The 20,909-nt window shown below is 44.1% G+C and overlaps 1 protein-coding gene across 5 annotated transcripts in view; it reads right to left on the bottom strand.

Moving 5' to 3' along the window:
• CDK15 (cyclin dependent kinase 15) overlaps positions 1 to 20,909 on the bottom strand; it is a 276,452-nt gene that overhangs the window by 64,817 nt on the left and 190,726 nt on the right. For 4 of the 5 annotated variants that reach the window (XM_068245105.1, XM_068245101.1, XM_068245104.1 and 1 more), the window contains one exon: positions 8,326 to 8,374. In XM_068245105.1, the coding sequence (XP_068101206.1) occupies positions 8,326 to 8,374 (49 nt within the window). Of the gene's footprint in view, positions 1 to 8,315; positions 8,375 to 20,909 lie in introns of all 5 variants that reach the window. The other variant, XM_068245106.1, reaches the window with a different exon arrangement.

The raw sequence follows: 20,909 nt of genomic DNA, 5'->3' as shown, positions 1-20,909 counted from the left end.
ATCTAACAAATATTGCCAGTGACTGGATAAGTTAGGAGCAGGGCCGTTCCGCCCATGATGCTGCTTCCTCAGTCACGCATCAGGTGGCATCCTGCCCTTGCTCCCGGCCGACGCTGGTTTCAGGCGGCTGCCTCCTGAAGCAGGACAGGCTCTACTACAAGCAGCCTGTTCTACTTGTAGTAGACCTCAGATCCGTGTGAGCTGCAATGACTCCCATAGCAGCGCATAATTACTTTCGGTATACGCGCTGCTATGGGAGCTGCTGTGGGACACGTGGTTCTGACGTCTATTACAAGCAGGACAGGCGAGGGGAACCAGTGAGCCGGTCCTGCTGCAGGAGGCGGACACCGCTTTTTCAATCCTCACACAAGTTTGCCTCAGGCAGAAAAAAGTCTAGAACCAGCCCTGGTTAGGAGTGAAGGAGGGCATGAGAAAATAAAAATGGAGCAGAAGTGTCTTGCAGAAAAGATATGCAGGAAACAGAGGGGAAAGATCCTTGGACATTCCCTTTAAAAGTGAATATATCCTGCAGATGTTATGCAGTAACACTGGTTTGGACTCAATAGCCAAAATTAAGGAGGACATAATATACTTCTTGTTGCATAGCAATAGTACAGCTCTACCCCACATAATAAGACAAAAGAGCTGCAACCAAAGGTTCAGACCAGGGCCAGCCTTGTGGAAGACATATTGGCCCATATGCAATTAACTTTTTCTCCTGAACCATCTCCTAGGAAATAAGTTTCATATCCTCTTTAAAATAACTCTTCAGAATTTTACAATTGAGAAAGTACCCAAAGTTGGTAAAAAAAATACTATTAAAATTATTTTGAGTATTTTCTTGCTTGCTGGTGGTTTAAAAAGCATTTTATGACAAGTTGTGAAAATATCACCTAGGAGAAAACTCTGGTGAAAAAGTGAATTGCATATGGGCCATTGAAGCTTAATGGATTGAACTAATAAGACTTTGAGCAAAACTAAACTGAAAATAAACTTGAGATAATTGTATGTGATGTATACTACAATGGTATATCAAACTCTCCTGGTGTCTCTTAGGGCTAGTTCACAGTGCTCAGTAGAGTGGGGCCGAACCTCCGATTTTAGGTTCGCGAACCGGGTTCGCGAACTTCCGCGTAAGGTTCGGTTCGCGTAAAAGTCCGCGAACCGCAATAGACTTCAATGGGGATGCGAACTTTGAAAAAAGAAAAAAAATATGCTGGCCACAAAAGTGATGGAAAAGATGTTTCAAGGGGTCTAACACCTGGACCCCCAGGTGGAGGAGTGGGATACATGCCAAAAGTCCCCGGGAAAAATCTGGATTTGACGCAAAGCAGCGTTTTAAGGGCAGAAATCACATTGAATGCTAAATGACAGGCCTAAAGTGCTTTAAAACATCTTGCATGTGTATACATCAATCAGGTAGTGTAATTAAGGTACTGCTTCACACTGACACACCAAACTCACCGTGTAACGCACCGCAAACAGCTGTTTGTGTAGTGACGGCCGTGCTGGACTGGTGCGCACCATGGCGAGAGTGCAGGTTTTGGTGGCTTTACAGCCCATATGGTCGCCTGGCTGATGAACAGAACAGGTATGCAGTGGCGGGTTCACTGAACAGAACAGGTATGCAGTGGTGGGTTCACAGAACAGGTATGCAGTGGCAGGTTCACTGAACAGGTATGCAGTGGTGGGTTCACTGAACAGGTATGCAGTGGTGGGTTCACTGAACAGGTATGCAGTGGTGGGTTCACAGTACAGGTATGCAGTGGTGGGTTCACAGAACAGGTATGCAGTGGCGGGTTCACTGAACAGGTATACAGTGGCGGGTTCACTGAACACAACAGGTATGCAGTGGTGGGTTCACTGAACAGGTATACAGTGGCGGGTTCACTGAACAGAACAGGTATACAGTGGCGGGTTCACTGAACAGAACAGGTATGCAGTGGTGGGTTCACTGAACAGGTATACAGTGGCGGGTTCACTGAACAGAACAGGTATGCAGTGGCGGGTTCACTGAACAGAACAGGTATGCAGTGGTGGGTTCACAGAACAGGTATGCAGTGGCGGGTTAACTGAACAGGTATACAGTGGCGGGTTCACTGAACAGAACAGGTATGCAGTGGTGGGTTCACTGAACAGAACAGGTATGCAGTGGTGGGTTCACAGAACAGGTATGCAGTGGCAGGTTTACTGAACAGGTATGCAATTGTGGGTTCACTGAACAGGTATGCAGTGGTGGGTTCACTGAACAGGTATGCAGTGGTGGGTTCACAGTACAGGTATGCAGTGGTGGGTTCACAGAACAGGTATGCAGTGGCGGGTTCACTGAACAGGTATACAGTGGCGGGTTCACTGAACAGAACAGGTATGCAGTGGTGGGTTCACAGAACAGGTATGCAGTGGCAGGTTCACTGAACAGGTATACAGTGGCGGGTTCACTGAACACAACAGGTATGCAGTGGTGAGTTCACAGAACAGGTATGCAGTGGCGGGTTCACTGAACAGGTATACAGTGGCGGGTTCACTGAACACAACAGGTATGCAGTGGCGGGTTCACTGAACAGGTATACAGTGGCGGGTTCACTGAACAGAACAGGTATACAGTGGCGGGTTCACTGAACAGAACAGGTATGCAGTGGCGGGTTAACTGAACAGGTATACAGTGGCGGGTTCACTGAACAGAACAGGTATGCAGTGGCGGGTTCACTGAACAGAACAGGTATGCAGTGGTGGGTTCACAGAACAGGTATGCAGTGGCGGGTTAACTGAACAGGTATACAGTGGCGGGTTCACTGAACAGAACAGGTATGCAGTGGTGGGTTCACTGAACAGAACAGGTATGCAGTGGTGGGTTCACAGAACAGGTATGCAGTGGCAGGTTCACTGAACAGGTATGCAGTGGTGGGTTCACTGAACAGGTATGCAGTGGTGGGTTCACTGAACAGGTATGCAGTGGTGGGTTCACAGTACAGGTATGCAGTGGTGGGTTCACAGAACAGGTATGCAGTGGCGGGTTCACTGAACAGAACAGGTATGCAGTGGTGGGTTCACAGAACAGGTATGCAGTGGCAGGTTCACTGAACAGGTATACAGTGGCGGGTTCACTGAACACAACAGGTATGCAGTGGCGGGTTCACTGAACAGGTATGCAGTGGCGGGTTCACTGAACAGAACAGGTATACAGTGGCGGGTTCACTGAACAGAACAGGTATGCAGTGGCGGGTTAACTGAACAGGTATACAGTGGCAGGTTCACTGAACAGAACAGGTATGCAGTGGCGGGTTCACTGAACAGAACAGGTATGCAGTGGTGGGTTCACAGAACAGGTATGCAGTGGCGGGTTAACTGAACAGGTATACAGTGGCGGGTTCACTGAACAGAACAGGTATGCAGTGGTGGGTTCACAGAACAGGTATGCAGTGGCAGGTTCACTGAACAGGTATACAGTGGCGGGTTCACTGAACACAACAGGTATGCAGTGGTGGGTTCACTGAACAGGTATGCAGTGGTGGGTTCGCTGAACAGGTATGCAGTGGTGGGTTCACAGAACAGGTATGCAGTGGTGGGTTCACAGAACAGGTATGCAGTGGCGGGTTCACAGAACAGGTATGCAGTGGCAGGTTCACTGAACAGGTATGCAGTGGTGGGTTCACTGAACAGGTATGCAGTGGTGGGTTCACTGAACAGGTATGCAGTGGTGGGTTCACTGAACAGGTATGCAGTGGTGGGTTCACAGTACAGGTATGCAGTGGTGGGTTCACAGAACAGGTATGCAGGTATCCAGTGGGCTCACTGAACAGAACAGGTATGGTGGGCTCACTGAACAGAACAGGTATGCAGCCAGGAACAAGCTAGGCCTAACTAATCTTTCCCTATGAGAGACAGTCTGCAGCAGTTCGCCCTACTCTCACTAACGCAGGCACACGAGTGAGCGTAATGGCCGCCGCTGCCTGCCTTTTATTAGGGGGGGAGTGGCTCCAGGGGCTAGTGTAGCCTAATTGGCTACACTGGGCCTGCTGACTGTGATGTAGAGGGTCAAAGTTGACCCTCATGGTGCATTATGGGGCGAACCGAACTTCCGCAAAAGTTCGCCTGCGGGACGCGAACGCGAACCACTGAAGTTCGCATGGAACCGTTCGCAGGCGAACCGTTCGGCCCAACTCTAGTGCTCAGTTGCGTTGCAGAATAATTCTGCATGTCAACTCACTGCCCATACAATTCTATGGGTCTGTTCACAGTACTGCGTTGTAATGGATCATGTTATTCTAACTTGTTGCATGAAGGCTTTGCATTAAAGTCTCATCTCCAGTCTCCATTGTAGTTCACAGACATTTTAACGTGTGCATTATGCAACGTACCACTGTGAATCCAGCCATAATCTTATTTTCACTTTCAGGTGATAAATTTGATCTCTAAAGCTTCTATAGCAGCCATGTCAGTGTGAAATCAGCTTTGGCCAACTCTCAACAAAACAACAAGGATAGTTTGCTCAGCTTGTTAAAAGTGTTTTGGTTTCTGTTTACTTTTTAGGAAAGCTATGGCTATATCTGACTGCAGTTTGATTTACACACATAAAACACTGGTCTATTAAACCTTGCAATGGAAAAAAAAGTGAACACGTTCTAAGTTATCTTAGTAGCCATATTTGTCTCATTATGTCACGTCAGTTCGGGTATACTTTAAATAGGAAAAAATATGACAAGATAAAAATCAGCATCTGCAGCTTTGTGCTTTTAATCAAAACTCATATATGAATCCTTTCCAATTCCCAGCCCCCCTGGCTTTACAATATGTGGTGGGAGTGGGATAGGGCACTAGGCAGCAGGCTGGGGAACATTGGCTATACATAAGCGGGATTCAGGTGCATGGTCCTGCTCCCAGTGCGATGACACTGCAACCTATTGCCGTGGTTACATGGCTGGCTGGCCGCAGCAGTGCTCTCCCCGTGATACAGGCATGTTACATAGTTACATAGTTACATAATTATTTTGGTTGAAGAAAGACATACGTCCATCGAGTTCAACCAGTACAAAGTACAACTCCAGCTTGCTCCCTCACATATCCCTGTTGATCCAGAGGAAGGCGAAAAAACCCTTACAAGGCATGGTCCAATTAGCCCCAAAAGGGAAAAATTCCTTCCCGACTTCAGACCTGTTATAACAGGTAAGTGCATACATTCCTGTGAGGAAGGAGAAGACGCCATGCTGTCGCCGGGGGGGGGGGGGGGGGGGTGAACGGAACAAGATGAAGAGTCTTGGCTGGAGCGCGCAGCTGCAGAAGGGAAGCAAGCATCTTAGGTTAAGTGTCAGACAGTGATGCATCGTCCGTTCGGCTGTACACACTCTGCAGCTTGCATGGATGCAATTAATTTACACTGCCTTGAGGGCCTTTCCGTGGATATAAAAATATAAGCAGAGTGGCTACCATTAGATTAATAGGAGAGGGGAGCTGGGGGAGAATTGCCTGCCTGCTTCTATTAATGTTCAGGCAACTTGGCCACCACAGAAAATATTGTGAGTGGATGAGGGGATCAGTAGGCCACTACTGGAAATACTGGAGGAGACAGGGGTACCGCTAGGCCTCCAGGGAATACTTGGGGGAAGGAACAGGCAAGTTACTATGCCACAGAAACTTTGCAGGGGTCCTGGGTAGAACAAGTCAGGTGAGCCCCGGGGGGGGGGGGGGGGGGGAGTATTTGACCCTGGGAGGGACAACCTGGGTTAATTTTCTCCCGGTGGGGTGGTGGTCAGGGGGGGCCCCCAGGTTACTTCTGCCCCAAAGCCCCATTATTGCTAGAAGCAGCCGTGCATTTAGGTCAGTGTTGACCAGAACATCATGCATATCCTATAGCACTATAAAAGTTAACAGCTCCTAAAAACTGTATACAGAGAAAGGAAAAGATAAGAATGACTTTCTATCGATCTGAGTGTTGCTGTTGGGGAAATTTCACTCATATCCTCTGCCACTCACAGGTTTTCTAGGAAGTAAGAAGAAATCTCTTGAATGGGAATACAGATAGTAATTACAGCTTAGTCATCATCACTCTCTGTAACCCCTCCCCCCTCAAAAAAAATCACTAAATTAAAATTGAGACTATATACGAGCGGCGTGGTTGTATAGCACTTTTGTTTTGTGGCACTAGGTGCTCAGTTTCAATCCCAGCCAGAGCACAATCTGCATGGAGTTTGTATGTTCTCCCCATGTCTGTGTAGCTTTCCTTTGGGCACTCTGGTTTCCCTTTACATCCTAAAACATACTGATAAGTTAATTGGCTTCCCCCTAAAATGGCTTTAGACTATGATGGACATACAACAATGGTAGGGATTAAATTCTGAGCTTCTCTGAGGACAGAAAGTGACAAGACTATGTACTCAGTAATGTACTGCAGAGGATGTCAGTGCTATATGAATACTAAATAATAAAAACAACTTGTATTACATTTCTTTTTAATTGCGTACAAATTTTTGTTTTAGCTCTGACTGCATTCCTCGCCATTAGCTGCTAAATGTCTGGCATATAAAGATTTTCTCCCATCAATTTGATAATTAATTCAGCAAATTCTCACACACGGCAAATGGAGAGACAGATTTGCACTTGAGATCTCTGTAGTGTTACTGCTCTTGTTAGACACAAGTTTTTAGTCTTGTTGCCTTTGACAGTCCCAGTTGGGGCTTCCTTTTTAACATAGAGACCCCTCCCTCTGTGCCATCTGTTCCTCTGTTTCATGCTTAGGCTCATGTATTGTGCTGGAGAGCAAAGGGATGGGGCACATATTTTTACGGATGGCTGGCTGAGAGCAGCCTGCAGGTGCCATCGGCTCTGTTGTGTCAGGTGATGGGGTGAGAAAGGGCCCAAGAGAGACAGGTGTGGAAGTAAATGCCTATGTATCTACTTAATAAAAGCTACTTCAAACACTTTGGGGTTTTATAGTCAGTGCTTTCTGCCGTTGCAATGAGAGAAAGCCAATCTTTGTGATAAAACAGCTTAACAACAATTACGGTAGCTCTGTAAATATTTTGTGTAAAGGAAAATTACTACAACTCCCTGAATTCCTCATCATTACATAATTTTCTTGGGTTTTTTGGGGTTTTTTTTTGTAATGGATATGGCTACCCATACATACATAAGGTGATCATTGGCCATTGTGGGAAGTCCACAGAATGTTTTTTTGAATTTCACCATGTTTTGCACTCTGCGTGGAAATGCATACAGGTGCAATGAGGTATATTCACGTAATTGAAACAGGAGTAAAGGCAGAATCACACAATCCCTGACCTTTTGTGGGTTGATGATAGTTGAGGTGGTATCACCCCTGGAGCTGGTGCCTCCCCAGTGTAGTAAGCAATCAGAAGAAGAGGTCTGCACACTCTCCAGGTCAGTGGAGCTCATTTATTCCATAAGTCACAGATCCCCTTTGTCAATGTTAAAAACAGTGTGCTCTGTTTCCATTTTCCCTTGACTTTTGAATATAAAAAGCAGTTTGAATTCATATTGGTGTGTGCAGGGCTGGGACAAGGCTCTCCAGAACCAGAGGCAGAGACCCCCACCCATGTTGAATTGTGCCTGCCCCCAGCATATGTAGCCAGATGTGCCCCCAGAATTAGGAAGCCCACTTCCTCAGTATAGCTAGCAATATGTGCCCCCAGTATTAAGTATCCCCCACAATATAGTAATTATTTGTGTTCATATTAACCTTTACTAACAGTGAAAAATCTGGTAGTGGGAACTAGGCCTTTAAAGTGTGCTAGCAAAACTGAGGAACAGAGAATTTTCTTGTGTACATTGGTTATAGAGTAAGAGCATAAGAGTATTAGCAAGTGAGTGCATATGAGGAATGTGTGAAACGCAGGAGAGGGGAATAGGAGGTGGGTGGAAAATGTAGAAGGTAAGAAGGCAGCGGGTGAGTTGATAAGAAAGGTCAACAGGGAGGTGAGGATAGGAGAACATTGACACACATCAAGCTGTGGGGGGTGGATAGGTGTATGGCAGGTGAATAGAGTAGGAAATGGATATGTATTATTTTATAGAGCCATACTAATTCAACATGCAATAGTGGTAGGTAGGTGGTATGCAGTATATCTGGAGGGATATGTGTCTAGTATAATTAGGTGAGAATAGGAGTGGGCGCTTTTCAACTTGCCACTATTTTTGGCTTGGCTTACTTCCTAGATGCTTTAACATTTTTAGGGAGCAGCCCTACTGTGAAGTGAATCCAAACTGTATAGTACTCAGAACAATATAGAATATACTGTAAAATAATCGTAATATCATAATCATTTTTCCCCATCTTTGTTCTGCATATAATAGTGGAATACCTTGGCTTACCTGTCCCAGACATTTCCAAAAGGCTGCTTATGAGTTAGTGTCAGACAATCTATAAACCAAACAAAAAAATATACAAACATAAATAACAACTCAATTAACAAAATCATTAGACATCTCAATACTGACTATTATAAACACAAGAGGAACAGTGTAAGCTTAAAATATGTTAATGGGAACCTAAAGTAAAATAAAGGTGGCCAGATTCTTTTATCTGTGGCTTTTTCTAGCCCCCTGCAGTATTCCTGGTGCCTTTGCAGCCATTCTATTTTTTGCCATTCAGTCACTGTGCTCCTCTGAAAGCTTCATGCGCGGCCCGGGCCAAGTGCCTCCTGAATACACTCCCATGGACTGGAGCATTCTGAGCTTGCGCAGTTCATAAAAATTGTAACTGTGCATGTGCAGAATGCTCCTAGTCATGGGAGCTTGATCGAGGAGGCATGCATATGCAGCAGTCCACGACTGGCCCAGTCAGCCAGCTTTCAGAGGGGCATAGCAACTGACGGGAGAAGAGTGGAATGATGGCAAGGGACCAAGAAGAATACAATGGGCTGGAAGACATTAATTTGAAAAGGGTGCCTGGAAAAAATGGCACCAGATGAAGTAGAGAAACACAATTTTGGTTATAGCACATAGTATATAGTACATAGCAGAGAAATATGAAAGAGTACTGGATAGCCAAAAAAGTGATTTCGGTTATAAAAGGGTGCCAGATATAGCCAAGAAAAGTTATTACTATGAATCAACTTCTCCCTACTCTCACGCAGAACCCTCCCCTGGTGCCTAACCCTAAGACTCCCTTTGGTTGTGCCAAACCTTAAGTCCACCTACCATGGTGCCTAACCCTAAGCCCCCCTGGTCGTGCTGAACCCTAAGACCCTGTTGGTTGAGCTTAACCCTAAGACCCCCCCCCCCCTCCCCCCTTGGTGGTGCCTAACCCTAAAACCTCCTGGTGGTGCCTAAACTTAATTACCCATGGTAGTGCCTAATTTTAGCCACATTTCATGAAATGTCAAACATATATGTTATTTTGAACTGATATAACCAAATTTATTATACGGTTATTGTAGCCACATTTCTAGTCAAACATACATTATTCTGAAAATATAACCGAATTTGTGACCTGCTGATATAACCAATCTTTAGACATCCTTGTTGTTATACAGCTGTAAAAATTACATACTTCTTGTTGTAACCGCATTTATATAGCCATAAAAAATTAGGAGTGCCCTTTTCTACCGCTTATAGCCACAAATTACGGCAAATAGCATTGATGTCTATAGCGGTGCCCTTTTAACACAGACGGCTTTGATGGCCTATTCAACTGATACCGCTGGAAGAAGCCCCAGGTAAGTTAAAAAGAAACCGTAACCAAGAATTGATTCCGTAGCTGATACCCCCTTTCCCATGAGAAATCTATTCCTATTCTCAAACAGATCATCAGAGGGCCCTGTATGGCTGATTTTGTGCTGAAACCCCTCCCACAAATGATGTCAGCGCCTCACAGCTCTGAAGTCCTGACATCACACTGTGAGAGCCTTGTTGCATTGTGGGAAATAATAGCTGTTTCCAACTGCCAAAAAAGCAAGCAGCATCTCCTTCCAGTGAAATCACATGCCAGCAATAAAAATATGTCACCATGTGATAAATGTCAGAATTTAAATCAGGGAGAGGAAAGATTTTACAATGGGGAAACATTGACTAAATCATTTATACATAATTATTGTAAAAATTAAGCACGTTTTATTACATTATTTTCACTTGAGTTCCTCTTTAAACCGGGCACATTTACTTCACTTTAGGTAGGCTTGAAGGAAGCCTGGTACAGAAATTAGATAATAGCAAAATCCCACAAATATCTTCTGTATTTTTTTTTTTATAAACCCGGTGAAGACCTTTATGTCTCCTATTGCTAAGCATGTATGTATTTCTGAAAGGCAAGGGAGCCAGTCCAAAAATCAAGCATAGTCTATTACATATCCAAGTAGAGTCTGCCCTAGATGACACTTGTAGAGATATAGGGCATATAATAAAGGTATGGAATCGTATTTCCATCAGTTTCTTTTTACAGAACATACTCTTCAGATATATACAGGTACAAGCATGAAAGTTTATTCATTGACATAAAGGTTCGATAAAGTGATGACCAGAAAAATTCTCAACAGATTTTAAAACATCCTTTGATTCCTATCTAGTTTGACTGATATCAGAAACAGAGAATGCACTTATTGTAACAATAAGGGTCTTTTTACACTTAATGCGTTGGTATTCGTTAGTGTGTGTTAGTACACATTGGTTATGCGTTTTCTCCATAGCAGTGCATTGTGAAAAAGCTTTCAGTTGAAACGCGTATAGTGGGAACTGTGCCATAGGAAAACATGGACATTACTTTGAAAATCCATTGAAAAAGGTGCATTTGTCAATGTTGTGTCCATCACTAATTACAAGCCCATAATTTCATAAATAACATTAATATAACCTTTTGACATAAATATTAAAAAAAGTTCAGTCCCTGAGGTAAGTATTTATGTATTTTTTTTTAATTTGTCTTTTTTTTTTTTTTTTTTACTATACATATTATTAATTTAGGTAACTATGGGAGAGGATGGGAGGTAAGGGGTTAATTTTAAATGTAATAGTGGGTCTTTTTATATAAAAAAAAAAATGAATGTAAGTGTAATTTTACTATTTGGCCACAAGATGCCCTCATGCATTATTTCCTATTGTGTACTATAAGTATGCTAAACAGGATGTAATGCTGTTTTACTCTGGAAGATACAATGACGCAGGCATCTCATTCACACTGGGACTTAGATTAACTATTTCAGCCGCCCGGACATGATCCTCACATCCAGGCGGCTGCACTGCTGCTGTGCCGCGCTTACTAGAGGCTTCAGTCTTTCTGCAAAAAAAAGTTTCCCCATCCTCCTTGTGCTTCCGGTTAGCGAGATGCACAAGGATAAAAAAAAAAACTCAAGGTGGCCATCTTGTGGCCAAATAGTAAAACTACATCTACAAACATTTTACATACCATCTTACACATATTATAACATTAAAAATTAACTGTTTATTTCCCAACACCAAAAAATTACCCCAAATTTTTTTTAATGAAAAAAAACAATTACGATAAAAAAAAAACAACAAAAAAAAAAAAAACAATAAATAGTTACCTAAGGGTCTGAACTTTTTAAATATGCATGTGAAGGGGGTATACTACGAACAATTTTTAAATTATAAGCTTGTAAATAGTGATGGACGCAAAACTGAAAAAATGCACCTTTATTTCCAAATAAAATATTGGCGCCACACATTTTGATAGGGACAAAATTTAAATGGTATAATAACCGAGACAAACGGGCAAATAAAGTACATAGGTTTTAATTATGGTAGTAAGTATTATTTTAAAGCTATAATGGCCGAAAACGGAGAAATAAATGATTTTTTTCAATTTTTTCTTAATATTCCTGTTAAAATGCATTTATAAAAAAATAAGTCTTAGCAAAATGTACCACCCAAAGAAAGCCTAATTAGTGGCGGAAAAAACAAGATGTAGATCAATAAATTGTGATAAGTAGTGATAAAGTTATTATCGAATTAATGGGAGGTGAAAATTGCTCTGATGCATAAAGTGAAAAATCCCCGCGGACTGAAATGGTTAACAGGCTAACGTGCAGCAGTGAGTACCCACGTGGGTGTGCACATGGGAGCGAGCGGCTGCCATTCGCAGCCATTGATAACTATCTACGTCCCTGGGCAGGAACTGAAGTCCTGCGGGACGTAGATATACTGTCACTAAGCACATAAGTGGTTAAGGACCAGAGACTACTGGCACCAAAAACTGGCTCCCTCCAACGAATCGCTGCACTGAATCGCCATACACCCATCACTCTGCCGCCTCTATGACGACAGAGCTCTGTGAGCCAGTCATTTCATTGGCTCCTGACCGTGTGATCAATGTAAGCCAATGGGATTTGCTCACATTGATGACAGGGTCAGGGTAAGGAGCCAATGAAGTCGGCTCCTGAGTCCTGACTGACTCACAGAGCTATGCTGTCATAGAGAGGGCAGGGTGAGTGAGCTGCGGGGCGAACACAGTGACGAGATTGGGGGGTGCGACGAGAGCGGCAAGAATGCGCATCGGTGGGGAGGGGAAATCTACGCCCTGGCAGGAATAACAGGACGTAGATTTCAATCACCGCCATTCGGAAGTGGTTAAAGAGAAACTGTAGTGAAAATGACATAATGAATAAAATTGCTTTTTCTTTACATTTTAAATATGCTTCTTATTTATACACCAGTGAAAATGAATGGTCAATCCCATTTGTATACAATACAGGGCTTAACACTGTAATGTCCCTGTGTTATATTGTTCGATGTTGTATTGTCTCCCTTATCTATTGTACAGCTCTGTGTAATACAGGCACGTTAGTGCTTTATAACTAAAGTTCAATAATAAATAAGTAAATAATAATAGGGTGATATAGGAATATAGGTAATTTAACATCTTTAAGATGTGTGTAGCAAGATGCAGTCATATCTACAAATATACAAGTTGCCACTATTAAGGGATCGAACAAATCTAAATCATTTGCAATGTTCCTTTCTATAGATGTCTTGACCCCTTCATAGGCACACTAAAATACATTTTTCATGAAAACAGGTTGAAGCAGTTTAACATGCTATAAACGGGGAATTTTCCCCAGTCTAGGACATAAATATATTAGTGATCGGTATTTACATAGAATAAAAGTATTTAAATTGCTGGATACTGTGGATGTATGTCATCATGTTTTGTGAAGCTAATTTGTTCAGCAGAGGTGAAATTTTCCACCTACTGGTGACAGCTAGACCACATTGTATATGAGCACATTTAAACTGTCCTCACCCCTCTAATGACTGCCAGAAGCTGTCAGTGTGACCCTCGCCGAGTACATGACAAATGATGAGGGCACCGTTATGGCATTTAAACTGTGGATACTGTGGAACAGATGTGCTTTGTAATAGGCCTGGAGACCCCCACAAATCCCACATTACATTTGTCTATTTATCCCTGTGTTATTTTCCTTTGAAGATCTCAAAATGGCAGCCAAACCTCACTGGCCAGAAGGGTGTTGCAACATCAGACTACTGGGCACTTTAACAGCAAAACCAGAACGGTTCCTTGGAATTGGACTGTCTCTGGAGATTGAAATTTAGTAATTCATGTCTGGAAGATGTACATTTAAATAAACAAAACGCTGATATTCATCTTTTGACAATATCTGTTACTGAGGGTTAGAAATATATATAGATTCGGTTTCAGCTGTTGCACATATAGAAATAGTATCATATATAGAATAGCAGTAGAATATTGTACCATGTTAGTCATCAGTAAAAGCAAGAAGTTTTGAAGTAGAATGATACCATTTATTCTCTAACTTAAAATATATGCAAGAAGTTTTAAATCAGGATGATACCATTTATTGGCTAACTAAAAATGAATAAAAATAAGCAAGCTTTCGGCCTTGCAGCCTTCGTCTGGCTTATATCCTGTGAGTAAGCTTTCGGCTTTGAGTCTTTGAACACTGAGCACTGAGTAAACAATGGGTCTTATCTGTTTGTAAAATATCACCTAACAACCTCTCAAACCCCTGTTTGGATGATTTGTGTCAATTAAGGCATCATAATGACATGTATTTATGTTTCCTAAAAACATCTTAGATGTTCCATGTATATAGCGGTCTTGTAAGCATACGGTCTGACAAAGGCTCAAAAGCCTAAAGCTTACGTGTATATTTTTAAGTTAGCCAATAAATGGTCTCATCCTGATTAGAGATGGCCCGAACCTCCGATTTTCGGTTTGCGAACCGGGTTTGCGAACTTCCGCGAAAGTTCAGTTCGCGCAAACTTTCGCGAACCGCAATAGACTTCAATGGGGAGGCGAACTTTGAAAACTAGAAACACTTATGGTGGCCAGAAAAGTGATGGAAAAGATGTTTCAAGGGGTTTTAAACCTGGAGGGGGGCATGGCGGAGTGGGATAGATGCCAAAAGTTCCGGGGAAAATCTGGATTTGACGCAAAGCAGCATTTTAAGGGCAGAAAATAACATTGAATGCTAAATTGCAGGCCTAAAGTGCTTTAAAACATCTTGCATGTGTATACATCAATCAGGGAGTGTAATTAGAGTACTGCTTCACACTGACACACCAAACTCACTGTGTAACGCACCGCAAACAGCTGTTTGTGTAGTGACGGCCGTGCTGGACTGGTGCGCACCATGGCGAGAGTGCTCTCCCTCAGTGATATCAGGTAATGTCTGACAGCCTTATCAACTTTCGATGGTTCTTTTTCTACCATTGTTAAAGCTTACATCTATTGTTTTTAAATTACATTTTCTGCTGGCTGTTCAGTACCTGTAACAAGAATCTGTTATGGAGGGCAAGTCTGCCATTGTGAGTGACCACAGGTAATGGCCGGGGAATCAGGGTTCGATTCCGGTCCAGAGTGGGAGCCTGAGAACCGGCTACCACCACAACACATCCAAGTAAGGACCCATTTGCTGTATAAGTAATGTACCTGCCCTGACCGTGCTTTGCAGACCAGGCATCTGTGGTCAGATGGACCCTTGACCCAGCGCTGTGTGCCAGAGATGACACCACTTGCCTTTAACAAGAATGTGTTATAGAGGGCAAGTCTGCCATTCATTCAACTGTGTGAAACTTTCAATGGTACTTTCTCAGTAGCATGGTGACCGCGGGTAATGGCCGGGGAATCCTGGTTCGATTCCGGTCCGGAGTGAGAGCCTAAGAAACGGCTACCACCACCACACATCCAAGTAAGGCAGCAAGCACGCTGTGGGCAAAGGAGCAGGAACGGCTACCACACATCCAAGGAAGGCAGCAGGCATGGCATGCACGTCCCGAGGTAGTGACCAAAAATAACAATACAGGAGGACTTTGTAGGCCCTGCTATATATGACACTGATCGACTATACTACCTGTAATGAGAATCTGTTATGGAGGACAAGTCTGCCATCCATTCAAGTGAAAGGTATGCACTGACTGCCAGGTATAATACAATGTGCAGTCACAGATGCATGCACAGATGCAGTGAAAGGTATGCAGTGACTGCAAACAGCTGTTTGTGTAGTGACGGCCATGCTGGACTGGTGCACACCATGACGAGAGTGCAGGTGATGGCGGCTTTCCAGCCCATATGGTCGTCGGGCTGAGGTAGCTGAATGACAGAACAGTGCCTGTCCAGCTGATCAAATTTGGTCTGTGCACAATGAAGCAACCACCTCGTGGGTTGCCCCCCCCCCCCCCCCAAAGACACTCATATAGCTGGCGGTCATTGCTTCATTGTGATACGAAAGCCTCTTCACTGCGGCAAGGTAATGATCACAAAGGGGAATTGGCCTCTGTATATGCCTTTTGTTTTGTTGTTACAGCTGCAGTGCAGCCAGAAAGATTAGGCAGGCATGTACACGTGGCCTTAAAAATTCAGGAATCTACCTGGAGTCCTGGACCCTGTTGGTGGTGGCGGAGAAGGCAGTCAAGCGGCCTGTGGGCAGAGGTGCTGTGTGGGGAGCAACTTAGTCTTGGGGCAGGCAGTCACACAGCGTGTAGGCAGAGATGCTGTGTGTGGGGACTGACTTAGTCTTGGGCGGGCAGTAGCCTTCCGGGCTCCATGCCTCATTCATTTTGATAAAGGTAAGGTACTGAACACTTTTGTGACTTAGGCGACTTCTCTTCTCAGTGACAATGCCTCCAGCTGCGTTGAAGGTCCTTTCTGACAGGACACTTGAGGCAGGGCAAGACAGAAGTTGGATGGCAAATTGTGACAGCTCTGGCCACAGGTCAAGCCTGCGCACCCAGTAGTCCATCGCTGCTCATACTGTCGATGGTTCTTTCTCTACCATTGTTAAAGAAAGCGCACGGCAGGGGAGTCAGGGTTCGATTCCGGTCCGGAGTTGGAGCCTGAGAAACTGCTACCACCAAACATCCAAGGAAGGCAGCAGGCATGGCATGCAAGTCCCGAGGTAGTGACAATAAAATAACAATACAGGAGGACTTTCGAGGCCCTGCTGTATATGACACTACTAATCGACTTTACTACCTTTAACGAGAATCTGTTATGGAGGGCAAGTCTGCCATCCATTCAAGTGAAAGGTATGCACTGACTGCCAGGTATAATACAATGTGCAGTCACAGATGCAGTGAAAGGTATGCAGTGACTGGTATTACAATACAATGTGCAGCTGTCACACAGGTGCAGTTAACAGGTATGTTCAGAATGGTATATTACACAGTGTGCGGTCACACAGGTACTGTGAACAATTATGCAATGACTGGTATTACAAATGTGCAACTGTCACACACACACAGGTACCGGACAGGCACAGTGACACTGCGTGCGCTCACGTAGGTAGGTGGGTGCACTGAAGTAAACAACAGGTAATAGGTATATGCAGTGATGGGTATTACAATGTGCAACTGTCACACACACAGACAGGTACCGGACAGGCACAATGACACTGTGTGCGCTCACGTAGGTAGGTGGGTGCACTGAAGTGAACAACAGGTAGTAGGTATATGCAGTGATGGTTATTACAATGTGCACCTGTCACACACACATACAGGTGCCGGACAGGCATGCACAATGACACTGCATGCGCTCACGTAGGTAGGTGGGTGCACTGAAGTGAACAACAGGTAGTAGGTATATGCAGTGTTGGGTATTACAATGTGCACCTGTCAAACACACGCACAGGTACCGGACAGGCACAGTGACACTGAGTGCGCTCACGTAGGTAGGTGGGTGCACTGAAGTGAACAACAGGTAGTAGGTATATGCAGTGATGAGTATTACAATGTGCACCTGTCACACACAAACAGGTACCGGAAAAGCACAGTGACACGGCGTGCGCTCACGTAGGTGGGTGGGTGCACAATGAACAACAGGTAGGTATATGCAGTGATGGGTATTACAATGTGCACCTGTCACACACACAGGTTAGCTCTCAAAAGAGCTGTTGAGGGGTGCTTTTTTAGCAATAAGAATCAGCAAGGAGCAAGCTAAGAAGCCTACAAGAGCCTAACTAAGCTTTCCCTATGAGAGTCTGCAGCGGCTTTCCCTTCTCTAATTAATGCAGGCACACGAGTGGGTGAAAAGCCTGATGCTGCCTGCCTTTTATAAGGGGGGATGGGGGAGTGGCTCCAGGAGGGAGTGTAGCCTGATTGGCTACAATGTGCCTGCTGACTGTAATGTAGAGGGTCAAAGTTGACCCTCATGACACACTATGGGGGCGAACCGAACTTCCGGAAAAGTTCCCGGTTCTCCGCGATCGCGAACCCCGGAAGTTCGCCGGGAACCGTTCGCCAGCGAACCGTTTGGGCCATCTCTAATCCTGATTCTAAACTTCTTGCTTAAATATAGAATAATAACTGAATTTAATATTGCAAGGTCTGCATATCAGAGAGAGGTCATATATTTTAAGTCACTTCTTGCCATAATAATAGCAGTGGCTGTGAAAGGGTTAGCTTCAATCATTCTAAATGGGAACAATTAGATTCCCTTCCCCACCCATTTCCTGCTGAATATTTTTGTAGGGCTGTTTGCTTGTCTAGTAAACTCTAGCTGCAAAGGTAATCAGTGATCTGTTTTACATTAGCCCAACTATTCTGGAGAGACTTTTGAAGGATTTCATTAGACTCTCGGTGCAGCTGGGAGTTGTGTTTATGTTTTGTATGGTTATCTTTTGTAACACTCATAGAAAGCCAGGAGTAACTACGTTCCTGTTTCCAGAATTCTAAATCAATGTTTTATGAATGTATATGGGGCCCTTTTATGGGAGATAGAGCTACATATAGTATGTAAAACACGTACTTTTCCAGGCTCAGCTAATATTTCCTTGCATAAGCACACACCTATTGCTGACTGGGATTTCAATTGGAAAAACACACAGTTTTGCTTTGAAAGTAGCTACATATGATGACTTCCCCTTCACTGGAATTGAACACCTTTATTCTATCTCTTCTGGATAGTGCATGGTCTAGTCTACAGCCACATGTTTTACCCGGGATATTTTTTTTTTATTTTTTTTTAATTCTGTAGGGGACTTGTAGGCTCCTTTTCATCCACTGTAGAAGGCAAGCCCTTTATGCCAGTAGGAGAGCGATCAACTGATCAGGTCAATCAGCTGATCCCAGCGCGGTTACTGATTGGCTGAGTGGCGCAGGGCGGCGCGGAGGATCGCTGCAGTATATATAGATCTTGCTGGTCAGTCTCTGGTTGTCTGCCGTTGCGAATACTTACGTGTGAGCACTCAGACCTCAGTCAGATCCCACAGTGTGTTAGAACCAGGTGGACTTGGGAATTCACACTTAGCCAGATCATTGCTGTGTTATACTTTAGACCAGTTCCGGGGTGTTGAGACCAAGGACCTCACACCCAAGCTTAGGATCACTGTGTCATTGCTGTGTTATACTTTAGACCAGTTCCGGGGTGTTGAGACCAAGGACCTCACACCCAAGCTTAGGATCACTGTGTCATTACTGTGTTTTTCTCTAGACTAGTTCCTGGGTGTCGAGACCAAGGACCTCACACCTCAGACTAGGACTGTGCTTTATATCTGTTATGACTATTTGCTCTGTCAACCTCTCTCTTGCTTTCTGATTCGGTACCTCTGCATATCTGCCTACCTGTTGCCAAACCCTGCCTGTACTCGGTTACCGAATCAGCCTTCTGTCTCTGTACCTTATCTGCTTGTGTGTTGCCGACCTGGCCTGCCCGACCCTCCAGGCTGTCACTCATCCCTTGAGTGCTCAGTCTATCTGTACTAGCTGTGACACTATTCCACCAAGTGTTAGTTAGCTGTTAGGACTCCTGCTCCTCAGAGAGTCCGGCCTGCTAGCAGCCAGTGGCCTCTACTCCTCTGGAGTCCCCTGGCTGCAGTACAGTCTATTATCTGATCACCAAGTATCACTGGTTGCCAGGTTCTCTCTATTCCCTCTCTCAAGGAGATGGTCCCTGCACAGCCGAGGGCCACCTGCGCCTCAGGTGGTTCCTGGCCGAGCTGTCTGTGTCTCCCGCCTCACGGGAGATAGCCTACAGTTGCACCAAACACTTACACTTCATTAGGTGTCCAGAGGTCAGTCATACTTGTATTATTGGTGATTCTGCAGATCATCCATAATCAAGTTTACATCTGTATTGTTGATGACTCTGCAGATCATCAATAATCAGATTCTCTCTGTGTGCTGACACCAATCGTTACATCCACTTCATAACATCTTAGTGGTTCAGATTATCTTAGTGGTTCAGAATATCAAAACTTTCTGACACGTAAAAATCTTTAAGTAATGCGAAATTATGTTTATGTAGTAGTTACATACGGTAGTTATAGTTTGATTGAAAAGGACATATGTATATCAAGTTGAAACAGAAAAAAATAAAGCCCAGTTGATCCAGAAGCAGGTAAAAACCCTTACAAGGCTTGGATCAATAAGCTATAATTACTATACAGCAGCACCTCAAGCCCTTGGCAGCCTTTATGCACTGGAATATTGTTGGTGGATGGATATACTGTTCCCACTATTCATTAACTTTTGTGAATTTTTGTACTTTTTGATCATCCTTTATAATAATAATCATGTGTCTCTGCGTCCCATCCCTCACTTCCTGTGTGTGTGTGTGTGTCCCGTGTTTTGCGCTACTGCGCATGTGCAGGGAGGGATGAGAGCCACTGAGGAGAGCTGAGGGGGACAGGGCCAGAAGGTGGCAGGCGTGTGCACGTGCGGCAGGCATGTGTGCATGACGCGCGCGTGGGGCGGGCAGGGCAGGAGCACGCGTGAGCGCAGTGGAGTGGTGACAGACCTAGCCCATTTTTAAATGGGCGAAGGTCTCTAGTTAAAGAATAATTCAACTTTATATTTTTGATTTCCTAGACTTTCCCTCTATTTTTTTTTATTACATGTATTGTTACATTGTTGATTTTACTATTGGTGTAGTGGTGACACCCTGAAGGATATATTGTTTTACCAATCCTCCCAATATTTTTGAACACTTTGAACAAGGCATCTACAGTATCTCCAAATGCCTTCTTACAGTTTTAGAAATGCAGTAGAACTGATTAATTGCTGCCTATTTATAAAGCTGCAAGGAGACAAAAGAGTAGTGCCACACCATACTTTTTCTGCAGACCTACTTCACTCCCATTTTAAGTCTATGGAGCTGTGGTGGGGCTAAATAGCAGACTGTTTTCGCTCACACTTTGGCCAACACCTTGTGACCAGTTTCACCCTCTTGCTTCAAATTTTGCACCAAGCTGAGCAGCACATAAAAAGGAAAAAGGAAAGGTGAACCAAGCCCATAATTATTTTACATGTGGAAGAAAACAAGGTAAATATGGACATTAGATGCACACATCCATGTTTTAGGGGCTCTGTAGGTATCAGATAATTTTAGAGGAAACTTCTCTAATATTATCAGCTTACTGTGCTATAACTGGAATCTGAGAATCCTCTCTACTAGATTCAAACCTAACTTCAGTCCCAACCTAACTTCAGTCCCAAACAAAAGAAAGTCAAAACAGTCTTTTTCAGCA

Source organism: Hyperolius riggenbachi, chromosome 7 (assembly GCF_040937935.1).
Source record: "Hyperolius riggenbachi isolate aHypRig1 chromosome 7, aHypRig1.pri, whole genome shotgun sequence".
Taxonomy (NCBI): domain Eukaryota; kingdom Metazoa; phylum Chordata; class Amphibia; order Anura; family Hyperoliidae; genus Hyperolius; species Hyperolius riggenbachi.
The sequence above is the reverse complement of the archived record's forward strand: the minus strand, read 5'-3'. Positions and strand labels throughout refer to the sequence as shown.